Source organism: Scaptodrosophila lebanonensis, unplaced genomic scaffold (genome assembly GCF_003285725.1).
Source record: "Scaptodrosophila lebanonensis strain 11010-0011.00,11010-0021.00 unplaced genomic scaffold, SlebRS2 tig00000024-arrow-pilon, whole genome shotgun sequence".
In the NCBI taxonomy this organism is placed as follows: Eukaryota; Metazoa; Arthropoda; class Insecta; order Diptera; family Drosophilidae; genus Scaptodrosophila; species Scaptodrosophila lebanonensis.
In genome coordinates, this window is record NW_022060538.1 from 13,011,685 (window position 1) to 13,027,865 (window position 16,181).

Genomic DNA, 16,181 nt, shown 5'->3' on the forward strand with positions numbered 1-16,181 from the left:
AAACCAAATATTTAGGCTTTGTTCAGACTATTTAGTAGATGGTTTATGTAAAGTTTGCACAAAATCGGTTGAGCGGTTCTTCATTTATCAAATTTTTTGTAACAAATGAATTCAATAAATGGCGGATCATTTTGTTAATGGGGATTTCGCTGTCAAATTGAAACTTTTTATAGCCTGTACCCAAAGGGTGAAAGGCTATACTAGTTTTGTGCGCATGTATGTAACACACAGAAGGAGGCGTGGCAGACCCCACAAAGTATATATATTCTTGATCAGGATGAGAAGCCGAGTCGATATAGCCTTGTCCGTCCGTCCGTCTGTCCGTCTGTCTGTCCGTATGAACGCAAGGATCTCAGAAAGTATAAGAGCTAGAATAACCAAACTTGGTTTCCATATTCTCCTAAGACCGAGAAAGTACGAGTTTGAGTTTTTTTTCGATGCACCCCCCACTCGCCCGCAATTCGTGTTTTTTCTTATAACTTCCGTAATTCTCGGAATTTTGAAATCAATTTTGGTAGGTACATCCAGTTAGTACTAATGTGTCCGTGTGCCAAATCATCATGATAGGTCAATTCTGAAGAAAGTTATAGCCATAAGTAAAATCGCTGCTCATGCGCTGCCTGCAGCTCTGTCGGCAGCGCTGCCCGCAGCTGTTGTTGTTGTTGCTGCTTTGGTTCAACTTTGTGCTGCATACATACACGCATATAAACACGCATAGGTCACGTACCTATTTACATCACGATGTAAATGTATGCTGTTAAAACTAAACATAAACATATATTCTAATTTAATTTAATTAATTAATTCATTAATTTTTTTTTAATATTTTAATTTTTTTTTAAAATTTTTTTTTTTTTGTGGAGAGTACAGGCTATTTTACTGTCGGGCTTGCTCGACTGTAGCGTTCTATCTTGTTTCAGATTGGAATTGTGATGTGAATTTGGAGGAATCATGTTTTTCACATGGCCAAATTTATGTTGCCTGTTCCAGAGTCAGTAAACAAAAAAACTGTTTATCCAAATGTTTTGGATTAGCTAGCAATACATAAAATATTTTTTTGTTTGAATAAATGAATTTAATGTTCCAATTAAATTTGTTTGTTATTTCACTTTATACGTAGCGAAGCACGTACCGGGTCGCGAGTTAGTTATAATTTTTAAACGTGTAAAAATAAATTTGAATGCAGATTATTTGCATGTGTGACCATAGCTTAAGATGTTCTTCCTTATAAGCACTACCGCCTGGTGGGAAATTTATGTTTAGGAATTAAATTTGCAATATTCACACTAATATTTTAGGCATAACAATTTGTTCGTAATAAAATACAATTTCCTTTTTTGTTTATTTTTAGGAATAAAATTTGTAATATTCACAATAATATTTTAGGCATAAAAATTTGTTCGTAACGAAATTACATTTCCTTTGGTCAACATATTTGAAATTCAACTTCCAAAATTTGTTATGTTCTTGCTAACTTTTTTTCTTAGGTTTATAGCGTAAAAGATCCGGCGCTGTTTATCAACAACCGTTTTTACTGTCTTAAAAAGTAATGCTGTTCTGCCAATGCTGTTCTATCGCTTGAGCCTGGAAGCTTTTCTAAGAGGCCTTTCATTCTGCTCATTTTTGTGCTCAAGCACTGCTCACTGGTCAAGTGTGTAGCACATGAGCAGCTCTATGAAAAAGTATTGCTAACCCCTATTATTATGGCAATCGTTTTTCTGACGAGCAATGACTAGAAGCTTGGAGATTGTAGTAGTGAATTAAAAATATTATTCCGAAAAAACAAAAATAAACTTCCATCATCCTGAATTTGGGGGAAACCGCAAACAGGTTGATTATCCAGTTCTTAATAAGGCAAATGAAATGATAAGCCTTTTGTGATTTTTGAATTTCCTACTTTACTAAAATTTGCGAAATTACCAAAATGAAACTCCCGCATAAATGGAAACTAATCGACTGTTGATTAGAGCAGGATGCAATGAATGATAGATTTTTTGGTTATCATGCTTGGAAAAGGTGAACCTGTATCAGCACTTACAACATAATAGAGAATACTTATTTATTTATATTTACAAAAAAAAACGTGAATACAATAGAGAACTTACACTAAATAAAATTAAAGATTAAATAAAAAAGCCGTTGCGGGTATTTAATTTCACAAATGTCCCGATCACGGCAAAGAGTAGTCAGAGACGTTATTAGACCTAACAAAAAAGAAATAGAGATGAAGAAATAGCAATAAAATATTAAAAAATTAAACTAAAATTAAAACTCTTACGTAATTAGAGATAAAATAGTCAAATATATCAAATGCTGAATAAGGAATATTTTACTATGCTGCAAAAAAATATATATTCTACGCGCATAGCTCTTTGTGGTAGGGACAATTTTTTAATTACACCTGCCGCCAGATTGAAAATTGAAATGATCGTTAGAACTCTGCCTTTTTTATGCTGCAATAATTTTATCCGTAATTCTGACAAAGACTGCACAAGCTCGCCAATAAATTAGTTCCATTTGGCTCTGGTCGAAAGAGTACTAGCTGTATTTTTAATTTAACAAATGTGGCGAGTAGGCGTTCCCACTCATCAACGTCACATTATTTGTATACATACACATACACACACATACACACATATGCATGTGTACATACAAAGACACATAGATCCCGGTCCGTACAGAGTCCATGAGAAGCTGTCGTATGCAGAATTTTTAATTTATTTTAACTACTTTTCGTGCAGAGTTATTCCTCACACGCAATGTCGTCCATCAGGCTTCAACTCAGCCATCAAAGCAAATGCAGGCGACAACGTGAATATATTGCAAAAAGAGAAGGCTTTTTATGCCGTTGTGTTTCAAAATTGCAGCCAAAATTAAATTCCGGTTTTGCTCTTTTTGTGCCAGCCTTATCCCCTCTACAAAAGGAGGTATTTCGTATTTTGTATTTTGTATTTGACATGCAAGTTTGTGACGCGGCACATCGATGTGTATGGCTTTAGCAACTTGTATGTACATATGTTTGAATCACTATTTGAGTTCCGAGGCTATCAAGGTTTTAAGTCTTCCTAAATCAACGCGTCCAGGATAGAGGAACGTAGATCGTGAAAAACTTTATTGCGTGGAAAATACAGTCGTCACAAAAATAAAATGTATGTAGTGTGAAAACTTCATTTACCATTGCGTGACTAAAGCGAAATAAAACCAGATACGTTTACTTTTTGGAAAACAATTATTTAAAATGAACCAGAAAGTATTAAAAAATGTACATTAACAATTTTTATAACTTGATATTGGGTATAGTAAATAAATTGGAGCTAATTATTAAAAGACCGTTTTCTATTACACCTAATTCTGTTTTTACACGGTATTTTTTTACACGATTTTGATATACTTGTAAGACGGTTTGAAAATTAAAAATTGCATATATGTATATTTCTTCAGAGATAAGGATCCAATCCAGTATTTATGCGTATGAGCAATGTCTTTTTTTACACGGTTGTTTCTGGAACCGATTTACCGTGTAAAAACAGAATTAGGTTATATATGTTCTATACCTGTACCTCAAAAAAAAAAAAAAATTTAATAAAAATACATTCAAACAAGAAAGGAATGCTAAAGTCGAGCAGGCTCAACTCTTAAATACCCTGTACCACTGTACCACCCCACAAAAAAGAAATTAAATTTATTAAATTAATTAATTAATTTAATTAAATTAAATTAATTAAATAAATTAAATATAAAATATTCCATGTATGCATACATACATTTACATCAGAATCGTGCCTTATGCGTGTTTGTGTACTTACACATATGTATGTATGTGTGCATTGGGCCGGGTTTATGGCTATAACTTTCTTTCCGATCATTCTATCATAATGAAACTTAGTATACGGATATATAATCACTAATCTAATGTGGCTACCAAATTTTAGTTCAAAATTCCAAGAATTACGGGAGTTATAGAAAATCGTTAATAGGGGGGAGTGGGGGGGTGGATCAGAAAAAATGAACAAACTCGTCCTTTCTCAGTCTCAGGAGAATCTATATACCAAGTTTGGTTATTCTAGCTCTTATACTTCCGGAGATCCTTGCGTTCATACAGGCAGACAGACGGACAGACAGACGGATCAAGAATATATATACTTTGTGGGGTCTACCAAGCCTCCTTCTGTGTGTTCCATGTGCACTCGCACAAAACTAATATACCCTTGTACCCTTTGGGTACAGGGTATAATAATAACATGTCAGCTACATAGGTTTGTCGCACACATTTGTTGCAGCATTATGTTTATATCGTGTGCAGTACAATTGATCAAACTTCCTTCAAATAAGCACTAATAGTGTTTCATTGTTAGAGAGGACAAAACTTCAAGAACTACAATTGTAATTTATAATCACTTGTATCGTGAAGGTAAAACTCCGAAAACCCCAAACTTGTCTTGTTCAGAGATTGGGGAATCTTGTTTATTCTAGTTCGTGTACTTTATAACGTCCTTCCATTCATAAAGACGTACGGACAAAAAGAGATATGACTACTATATATCAAATATATATGTATTCAACTTGTGGGGGCGGCATACTTTGACACTAAACTAATACACCTAATTCTGTTTTTACACGGTAGATTGGTTTCTAAAAAAGTCGTGTAAATAAAACCTTTTAAAAAAATACATTGATCATATGCAAAATGAATCGTGCTATATGGAATAAAGGCATGTAAGCATATACAAGGTGTGTACCAACGTAAACACGACATTAAAAAATAACAACAAATGGTTTTTTCGGCAAATTCAATTTATTTTATTCAAAAAAGTCTCCTTCTGCTTCAATACAGCTTTTTGCGCGATCCAAAAGCATGTCGAACGAGTGTTTTGCTCGTTGGCCGGTATGGCCGCCAGTATGCCGGTGCAAGCCTTTTGAATGGCCTCTACGTCTGCATAACGCTTTCCTTTCATGGGCAAATGCATTTTTCCGAAAAGGTAGAAGTCGCACGGTGCCATATCAGGTGAATACGGCGAGTGGTTAATGGTTAAAATGTGATTTTTGGTCAAATAATCGGTCACAAGCGTCGATTGAATGTTGGATTCTGAGCAATTTTTGGTCGTCAGTCAATTTGTGCGGAACAAACCGTGCACACACCTTTCGTAAGCCCAAATGTTCGGTCAAAATGCAATAAATCGATGTTTTGCAGATGTTCATTTCCATTTCCATCAATTTCAATGGTGATTTCGGCTGATTTTTGATGATTTCGATAGAATTTTCGGTGATCACGAATTTTGATTGGCCCACATGCTGATCGTCTTTTATGTCCTCACGACCACTTTGAAAACGTTGAAACCACTTGTGCACTCTGCTTCGGGATAGGCAATCATCGCCATAAACTTGTTCCATCAATTGAAACGTTTCGATAAAAGTTTCACCAATTTGAAAAAAAAAAATTTACTTTTGGCTCTTTGTTTGAAGCTCATTTTCCGACCGATAACACAAACATACTGACACTTAAAACGCAATAACTTCACTTCCAATCGATGAAATGTCATGAAATTCTCACTGGACAATCGATAAAGATAGCAGATTCTAACGCACCAGTCGACATATAGATAGCGCCACCAGGGGCGCTAGATTCAAAAAGTGCTGTTTACTTTGGAACGCGCCTTGTATAACATTTTTAATTTTCAAACCGTGTTAAATCAAATCGAGTAAAAAAAGAAGAAGAAAAAACAGAATTAAGTGTATACGCTTTTACTCACATTCAAATATCTGGTCATGCTGATCGTATACTTACAGTATGAATCTATTAATTCCTTCAGTGCGTTACAAGCTTACCAATTGTTTATGGAGTACCCGTTCAATGTTCAAAATAATTTTTGTTATTTATTTGAATAAAGTGACTGCAGATCTCAGAAACTTTTTGATTTCAAATATGTAAAATAATGTGAGTAGTAAGTGCAGTAAGTCAGACAGTTCATTAGGCTCTTTGGGGTAAAAGGTAGTTTATTTTTGGATATAATTAAGTTCTGAGTTCTGAGAGTATTTGTCTTTAGATCATACTTGTATGTAGAGTGTTTGTTGAAAGTTATTGAATATAATGGCAACAACAAGGCAGTAATTGTCTAACTATCAGATTCAATAAGACAAGTCTATCACTAGTTAGTAGCCCCCAGTCGGTTCAATTGATTTATTTGACTACTGCTAATCACAAAAACCATAAACTTTAAATTATGATCAATTTATAAACACACCATTGTCCCATTTGGGAAACAGTAAGCGCTACCTATAAGCCCCCCTTCCGTAATAAATCCAGTAATTCCGCTGTCATATCTACTTGTATATCATCATGGGTATCTACTTGTAGAGTATTACTTATGTAGCTAGACCTTGGCGGCCCAGACTGGTTGGCGCCAGGCCACTATTCTTGAGTATAATACAAACATTGATTCCAAAAAAATTCGTAACGTCGCTATTATTCCTATCGAGGATGCCGGAAATAATTTTGTCTTTCAAAACTTCTGCGCACAGCCAGTTCGTATAGTTTAGGAGGACGATAATGCTTTTTAGAAACTATTTATTCAATAGAAACGAACACAAATTTGTATACCTTTATAAATACGGATATACTTGTAGATCAATCCATGCGAATGGGTATACCTTTAGCTGCAATAGGTGGGGAATACATTCTGAAGACAACTTACAAAGTGCTATCTGAACTTAATGGCCAAACTATGTCCATTAGCATTCCCCTTCTTACCAAACTTATTACAAAATAAAATAAATTTGCTTAAATAGAAATCGAATTTCATAATAATTTGTATCAATAATAATTTGTACATGCTACTGCTAAAGAAATCTCCGGCCGTGCTACGCTGCTAAACTACCTCTTTCCAAAAACTGTGAACCAGTCTAAGCCCAATTTTAATTTTCTTGAATTTTACAAATATTTGTAAAGGTATATTGTATTTATTTATATACTTGTAGTATGTATTTAGTTGTAGACTGATACAATCATTTCTAGTACTGTTGAGGCTCTTCTGATAGACTTGTAACCGGCCCTATGCCGTCTGCAGATGAAACAGTCCACTGTAACTATATCTTTGGTTGTTGTTGTGTGGAATCCGTGAAGTTATTTTGTTGCTGCTTCTGATTTCATTCGTTTGTATTCCGATGCATCGTATTTGACAATTTGTTAGCTGCTTTCAAAAGTTTCACGTAGTTCCTGTGACTGCTATTCCTGTCTGATTTCCCAGTCGGGCAGTGACAATTTCGGCATTTCTGTTGGCCTCCGCCTTGCTGTTGGACGCCATTATTTACGTTTTGAACCTCAGCGCAGTGCAATTCATCTTGATCTTAGCCTGTAATCGTCCAACTTTTCTTGCTTAACTTTCACTTTGGCTTAACGAGTATATTGTTGATTCTTTATCACTGCTCTCTTGCACCTTCTGCACCTCCTGTGTATATGTATAGTATGTATGTACATAGTACGTACGTACGTAGCTATCTGTTGCCTATGAAGTTAACGGTTCACAGACAACTTTCCTACTGCTGTTGCACTTTATGGTGCACTGCTCCAATCCACTACTATTGCCTTTCAGCTGCTCCTTTCTGCTGATGTTGACATTATTTTGCTTATCTGTTGTTGGTAGTCGCGTGCTGTCCTGCTGTTCCTGCTGAACTTGATTGACGTCCAAGGACTCAGCAGCTCGAGTTGCCTCCTCGTTCTTAATTTTATGGCACTGCTCCCGGATTTGCAGACTTTGCCTGCCTAACTTTAATAAGCTGTGCGCCAGTTTCGGTTGATGATAGTATGTGGTATCAGGTTTTAGTTTCTTCTCACTGTTGCTCTGACTTTTCACTGCAAAGAAATGTTGTAGACGGTTTTAGTTGATACATTCTATAGAGGAGGTACTTGTATTTTATGGACATAGTTGAAAGTCTCAATAAATATTTGAAGGCTATTACGAGTGGTCACCACTTGTTAATGCTCGAATGCTTGCTTCCTACTACAGTGTATAGTTAACTTAATCTTCTGCGTAAGTTTGAAGCACTCTTGGGCTGTTATGAAAATGCACAGATTGAAAATGGCAGTGGGGGCGTGGGTGGGGAGGGGGAGGGGGAAAAGTTTAGTGCTGGTAAGCTATGACAACAACAATATGTAATAAAATGTCAGCAGCCAGCGCAAAAGGCGAGCAGCAGCATAAAGCGTGAAAACTTTAGTAATTTATGTTACATAATTACGCCATAAAAAGAAAAACAGGAACAAAATGGAAAACAACAGCATCAACAGCAGTCGGTGGCCTGAAATTGAAGCGCTCCGGTTTTTCTTTTTTTGTGGTTGTTTTTCCTTTTTTTTTTTTTTTGCTTTAATCATTTTTGCTTACAGCAGAGATTTAAGTGAAACATTGACACTTGTTCATTTTTAGGCAAGATGCTGCGTGCTGTTGTCGTTTGAGGCTTAAAACTTTTACACAAAGTAATTGACGTGTCGCAACAGAACGTTTTGTTCATTTGAAGCCACCAGCTTCAAAGCCGTCCTTTTTTTATATTATACATACACTAATGACACTGCTAATTGAGACGCACTTAGCCAAATACGAGTTTTATAGTCCTTTCTTGTTATTGTTTTTCACAAAGCTGCGGCATTATTCAGAACAATTATGTTCATACATATATGTATGTATATACATACTGTGTATACTATATACTCGTTTACAAATTTATGTGCAGCTTTGCTTTAAACATGCTTACAACTTTATAATTAAAACAAAACATAAATAAATCTTACCTCTATCGCACGGGAAATTCTCTGCCAGCAATGTAAATAATTTATCGGAGAGGAGGCAACGTCCCCGCGGTCCCAAGGGCACACGACACACAGGACACTTAATCGAGCGGCTGCGGCAATTGTTGCAAAGTACGTGTCCGTTACAACACTGCCAACCAGGGGGCTTAACGACCTTATTTTCGCCAAAAATAGTGACGATGAAAAGCGGTAATAAAAACGAAACATAAAGATAGTATATAATTATTAGATGGTTAAATAATTAAAATTCCTTGTTAAATGCTAGTTTTAACTTCACCTGCTTGTTAAGATATATATAAAAACGACAAAATAAATTTTTATCTCACATGCTGGTCGAATTATGACTACAAATAGGATTGTCTTTTGTTACAACGATCAATATCTATCAATATTAGAAAATATTCCAACTTATAAATGGTTTGTAATCGTATTGGCAAATGGTTGCTTAAGCACTTAAATTTACGCTTTCCATGCTGTAAATAACTTTATTTTGTAATATTGAATTCTCCATCTTATCGTGCCGAAATTTAATTATTTACAAACAACTATTCACTGAAAATCATTTGGAAAGGCTTACTATACATGACACACTCCAGCAGCATATTATGCTTATTGTGCTTGAGAAGGGCAAATGCATTGACGGAGATGTTGCATCGTCTAGTTTTTGTATCGATTTGAAATACAAATTATTCATTGAAATTGCAATCAAATTGATAATAGTGCAAGCAGATTTAAAATACGAAAATTGTATTTTATGTGCAGCAAAAATTGCAAATATCTCTTGCCCATTTCAAGTTGCCTTACCCACAAGAAACCAAGTAGAAGCTGCCTCAGTGTTTAAAAAGTAACAAATACACAGACAGAGACATAGCCAGAGAGAAGCTCAGTTTTCGTTTTCCTATGTGTTGTAAACACAAATGAAGCTGAGCATGAAAAACAGAAAAAAATATAATATTTGAATCATTTTCCTTTGCCTTTTATTCTGATCAATTGCAATCGAAGTACCACAAATATAAAGCGATTTATTTGCAATCAATTTCCAGCTGAAAGCAAACAGTCATGATTTTATTTGATTTGGGTCAAGCAAATGCAATTGCTTCTTGACTTCTCAGATATAAAATGTTTAAAAGTACGTATTTTGTTAAACATTCATTTTAATTTCTTCATTTGTGCATAAACAATATCTTCAACTATGTATACATACATTTGGAGATTTTTCTTATGTGAGCAAAAACCATTAAGAGTTTTATTTATATAAACATGTATGTTTGTGGCTTAAAAGCAGAACAGTTCTGTGGTATATGGTGTGAAGGAGATAGAGGATTTAAAATAGAGGGCCAGACGTACGTCATTATACTGAGACTTCTCGTCATACTAATTATAAGTATGTACTATATCTAGTCTATCATTCTTCCTTTCGGGTACAAAGCTTTCAAGCCACAAACAATAAGTGCATTCCCCAAAAGCTCTTTAAAATATGCTGCTTCATACAAATTCTGCATGTTGCTTGAGGGAGCGTTGTTTTTGTGGTCAATAATTTGTTCATTTATCGCCATCTTTGCTTTTAACATACAGGGGGGGAATAGGTCTGGCAACGCCGTCCCATTAGCCCACCAAACTCACCACCCACCTAGAGTTAGCTGAAGACGAACGAGCGAGAATTAAGAAGTCAAAACGGGGAATGCAAGACAAGGAAATTAGGAGTGAAGAGCCAGAAGTTAGGAGCGGCGTTCGAGAAGAGGCAAAACGACGCTGTTATTCAATTAAACTCTTTTCGTAAAATTTAAATACATACCTAATATTATTAAATCTATATTAAAAACTACATATAAGTAAATGAATATGTTCACATACATACGGGCGACTACTTACATACATTATGTATTTTGATTAGATGTTTCATATTCAGGATTTTTATAAATTGAATAAATAAATATGTACATTCATTATTTTAAGTATATGTATGTATATACTATATCAGCTGATTAGCTTGCTTCGCTTTTGTTTCTGTTAGGCGCACAAAAATCAACATTTTGAAGTTAAGAATTTAAACCAAATTAAAATTATCTCACAATGGATAACATTAATTTAGATACATACTTTTTCGATCCCTGATATAAAACCTCAAACATTGATTTCTGCCGCTTCTAAGTCAATCCTAACATTCAAACATAATTTAACAAACAACATTTAATAACAATAATAAGGCATTATGCCAAGTTCTTATCAACCATAAACGAGTATGTGCACGATTATGTGGGATGATTGGTGTGAGCATAGGACTCGACTTAGGACTCACTTTCCACGTTCTTACCTTACGCTAGGAGCAGCCCCCAACTACCTAATTCTTAAAGAAAATCGAGAGGCACATATACAAATCATTCTTTACAAAATTTTGTAAATTTGAATGAGTAATCCAATTGATATGTTGCCTCAAGGAAGCACAACTTTCATTCAATTTGTAATAAAAAGATGTCGCCAGGCATTCCACATCCTGTCCTAGATTTCATTTCCAACGCCAAGCTACTTCAAACATATTAAAGCATATTAAAACTTATTGCAAAAAAGAGAAAAATGTTCTACTTATATATGTACGGGTATGTATGTTAACGCTCTGCCGTTGACTGCATTTAATGAAGCACTTCCATGGCGCATATGTAAATATCGCCTCAAAGCTTCTAAGGATCTAGGAGTTAACGAGAAGCGACGTACTGCATTGTATTTTAAATTTAGAAAGACGAAATCCCTTAATAACTTAATGGACTTGTGTGTTTGCGTACATAAATGGACGTACATATGCAGACACAAGCTCAAGAATAATGCCCTATTCGTGCTGTAATAATAATTGCGAATATGAAGTCCTGGCCAGCAATGTGCCACAGGCTAACCCACACGTACGGGAAGCAAAAGACACAGGCTAGCTTCAACCTAGCACCAACTGATTCCTGGTTGATAAACAAATTATTCAGTGAAGCATGAGTCGAGCTGCAGATTAGAAGCAGTTGGTCAGTTTTAAGCTGTAGGTGCTTATCGTTTAAAGGTGCTGAAGGATATATTGTCCATACCATGAATGCTGATTACAATTAAATGGGTGGTGAAGTGGTCTACATTCGGATTCAAGCGAAGTATCCACACGTTTATTAAAAGAGAACCATTTAATCTGACTAATTTTTTCATACTTCAATAAAATATATGAATAAATATTACCAGTTTAATAAATAGAAGCAAAAGCCACTGGTCTTTGCTTTAAATTTATCCAAATGAAATTTGATCTGCGTTCGCAAACCAAAAGCAATTGCATATGAATTTTTATTTTATAGATTTAATTGTCAGTATTTGACTTTTAAGTGCACTCATCAATCATGCACACAAAGCATCGCAAAACTAATCAAACAACATGCTTTGGCAAACATTTATCAATCACAAAAACGGAAAAATGGGTTGTTGTTTTTTTATTTATTTTTTTTTTTTTGGCTGCACCGAACCCATTCACCCTTCATTCTCTTTTTTTAACAAAAAAAAATGAACCCAAGGCTATGAACTGCACTTTACCTCTGCAATATTTGTTTCGTTATTTCTATCAATAACTACAAGCTCAGCATTAGGGCTTTTAAACATTTTATTTTTTATTTTAAACACCGTTGGATGTACAATTTTCAAATATGTATGAACAGATTTTCATAGAAAAGTGGTTTTAAAAATCAGTTTGTTATTAAAAAAAAATCTTTTCAGCTTGGATGAACAAACATATTGTAGAGTTAAAAATTACTAAACTTGTTGAAAAAGTTTTAAAACGAAATTATACATATAAGCATACTTCTACTACTGTTTTATATGGTATATTTTGTTCTACCATAATAAAACATGCTTAAGAATTAATGTTACTGACGGATCAATGTACCCTGTCACTTAAGTGTAGGGTATGGAAACACACTTGGGCACGCATGTACACATATCGCTCGTATGTACTCGCATAAGCACTGCCAATACAAAGGTAATCTATGATGGGTGTGAGCCTATCAGGGCTTCACCACGCCCCTCAAAAGCACACTGAAATTGAGTATGTACGTTGAACTTTTTTTAATCGCAAAAACTGAACAGAGAACGATGTTTATAAAAAATGTACACAAAAAATGAATGCACCGGCAACGTGGCAAGCGTGGTCTAGGCACAAACTAACGATATGGTGATTGCTAACTTATCAAGAACGGATGTTTCTATGACACAGGTCCAATATTTGCAGTTTCTGCAAACAAAAGTGTTTTTTAAACACTAATTGGAGCACGTGAAGCGCATTAACCTACAGGCTTATATTGCAAACATCATAAATACAGTGCGTACATGAAATAGTGGACATTCGTAAATACAAACATTTTTTTAGGAATAGCGCTGCCAAAGTCAAGGATATATATATATTTTTTTTTGAATTTAACAAAATCTAGTTCTATAGCCCTGCTTGTGGTTACTAAATTTTATAAAGAATTTCTTTTTATTTCTCTCATTCGTTTAAAAAAAGTCAATTTAGTAGCTAAAAATTAATTTTTAAATAATATTTACAGAAAGTTTCTTAAAGTCAGCTATAGTCAAGGAAACCAAAAAGAGAGCCCCAAAGGTATGCTTCTTAATTCTTCATTTTAAAAGTGTTCCATTTTCACTCAATGCATAATTGCAATAGGAATGTTCTGAATACATTTGAAACAATCGACATTCTTTGCAGTTGGAGACCGGAATGGCATCCGTTCTACTTTTCAAAAAGTTTCTTAAATGGAAACAGACCATATACTACGAGTAGAACACACGAGTACGTAGATTAGCTAGAAACTTACAGCAACAAAATCAACGCATGCTAGCTGCAGATAAAGGCAAACATCCAGCAACTAACAACTAAGTTTGCAAGTTCAGTTCAACTAGATAATGAAGAACAAAACTACGCGAACTACACAGACTCATCGATATGCAACACACATGTGAGAAACACAACAATAGCCATACTGGTATATGGCGACATGGTGCTACTTACCTCTAGGCAGACAGGACACTCCAGTAATTGGGCAATATGTTGCAGGCATGTGGCAAACTTTTGCAACGATTGCTGATTAATTTCGTGCTGCTGGAATAGAAGAGTGAAGACAAAATCCATTACTTTCTAGCTGCATAATAAAACAAGAAGGCCAAACTTTAGTTGCTTGAAATTTATATTGAAGTTGATTGACGTAGAGACGTCACCAATCCGGTGCTTTCAAGCTAATTGCTAGCTAATAATGCTCTGAAAATATGTTACCTCACATTCTTTTAAGTCCTGCTTTAAAACAATCTATGCAGCAACCCATATAGTACATATGTACGTATTTGATCTAAGCTTTGATTTATGCATAGAATGTGCATTTAATTATCGAAATAATGCATGTATGCAGAACTGTATGCAAAGACACGCACGTTCATGTGTGTGTAGATATGCATTTGTGTGTGTCATTGTTATTGTCCTAAGAGCATTAATTAAATAAATAGGCAGCCGGCGAAGTTAACAGATAGAATCCCTGAGTTGTGAGTCTGACTGAATTGGCACGAGGTGAATTGCTTTCAATGCTAATTGATATTGATACGAGTATACCATGAGGGCTTTGTTAGTTAAAGCGGCTTAAAGTATAGGAGTTGCACTTCTGTTCAGTCCTATACCTCTCAACTCTCAGTTGAGTGATAATAATGAATCGGAAATGTTGCATTGAGTCTAATGCAAGTACGTATAAATAAGACATAACTATTTTATAATTTCCACCTGAATATATAAGTAGTTCAGCTTAGTACTACAAGTGTGTGTTGCAACATGCAACATAAAGTCAATTAGTTGCAGTCTAATTATCCCAACAAATCTGCTATCTGGCGGGGAATTATAAAATTGCATGCAGCTTATACATACTTAGATCGAAACGTTACATAGTCAACATGTTGTCGCACGCATGGTCTGCGACAATGTCTTTATTTTTTTTTTTCGCTTAAATAAAGTTTCAGAAAACATTCCAAGTGCTCGTACCGATATCAAAGCATGCCTGTACAAGTATGTACACTCAAAAACAAGTTGCGTAGCATATATGAATATTTTCATATTCAATTAAATGTTCTACTACTATTTTATATTTAAAGCAAATATAAACATCGTAAATTTAACTAAAAACATATGCAATTATTAATTTAAATATGAATAACATTCTACACAAAGTGTAAATCTTTCTCATTTAAGTGTGTAATATTAAATTTAATGTTTGACCATATTTAATTTTAATATACGCGCACTTCAAATAACAAATAGTTAAATTTACTATATTCCATACTAAATATAATATTTTTCTCAACTTTATTTTTAGGTACACAGAAACCTAAGTCGATTTAAACATACTAGAAATATTTTAATATTTTGAATAGTTAAATCGAAATATTTTAAATGTAAAAAAAGAGACAAGCAGAATCCTCAAATCGGTTTTCAGCGGTTGTCTGGTATAAATACAAAGTGTAACCCCTTAACATTTGTGATCGTTAGGAACATGTCAAGTAAGTGTATCTTATCGGCCTTTCTCCGCTTTTAGTATTAATATTGATCCAAACAATATAAAAGGCATAAAAAAGTCAAAATAATTAATTTAATAATAACAAAAGAATTTTGAAATTACTTTCTGCTAAAAATGATTCTATACAAAATATAAAAGTGCCATTATTGAAAAGAGTTAAATACAGTATAGTAGACAAAAAAGCGGGAAAAGTATTTTATAATTATAATATTTTTTTATAATTATAAATAAACCTTTGGCGTGAATCAATCCCACGTGATTTAATATGGTCACACTTTAAATTTAATATTTTAACATTAAACTTTAAATTGAAGTGTGCACACTTTATTTTTACTAAAACACACTACGGTGAAAATTGATGGTTCAAATATTTAAATCAACGTGTAAATATTTAAATTTACGTAGGTTTTTTTTTTATCAGTGTAAGTACTTCAGGGCTGTGCGCCAACGTACTATTAACCTTAAACCACACACACGCAAGAGCACTCAAGTATGACCGAAGACTGCCCCTCACTTACCATCGCATGCTCCGTTTCAGCGGCTCCCAGGCTCGGCTGTTGGCGCCACATCATCATTGTTACGCAGTTAGCGCCGCTCTGCCAGTGGTCCCGCAATCGGGTGGCCAGCTCGCTAATTCGCAACCCCAACACATCGAAACCGTTAAGCTCGAGTAACGTATCTCCCAGGCAGACACCACTCTGTTGTGCATTTGAGCCTTCTTGCACGCCGCTGACCCACGGATAAGGGTCCCAAGGCGCGCGACTCAAATTTAGACCCAAAGTGCCATTGGCGCCGCCATAAATAGTGCACAGCTGCAACAT

At 34.8% G+C, this 16,181-nt stretch overlaps 1 protein-coding gene across 1 annotated transcript; it reads right to left on the minus strand.

Annotated features, from left to right (window-relative positions):
- Positions 1 to 6,984: 6,984 nt before the first annotated feature.
- On the minus strand, positions 6,985 to 16,181 carry LOC115621459. Its single transcript, XM_030515116.1, has 4 exons — positions 15,879 to 16,181; positions 13,818 to 13,907; positions 8,780 to 8,951; positions 6,985 to 7,849 (listed from the first exon to the last, which is right to left on the minus strand). The coding sequence occupies exons 1-4, from the start codon at positions 16,179 to 16,181 to the stop codon at positions 7,503 to 7,505; spliced, it is 912 nt and encodes a 303-aa protein (XP_030370976.1). The 3' UTR covers positions 6,985 to 7,502.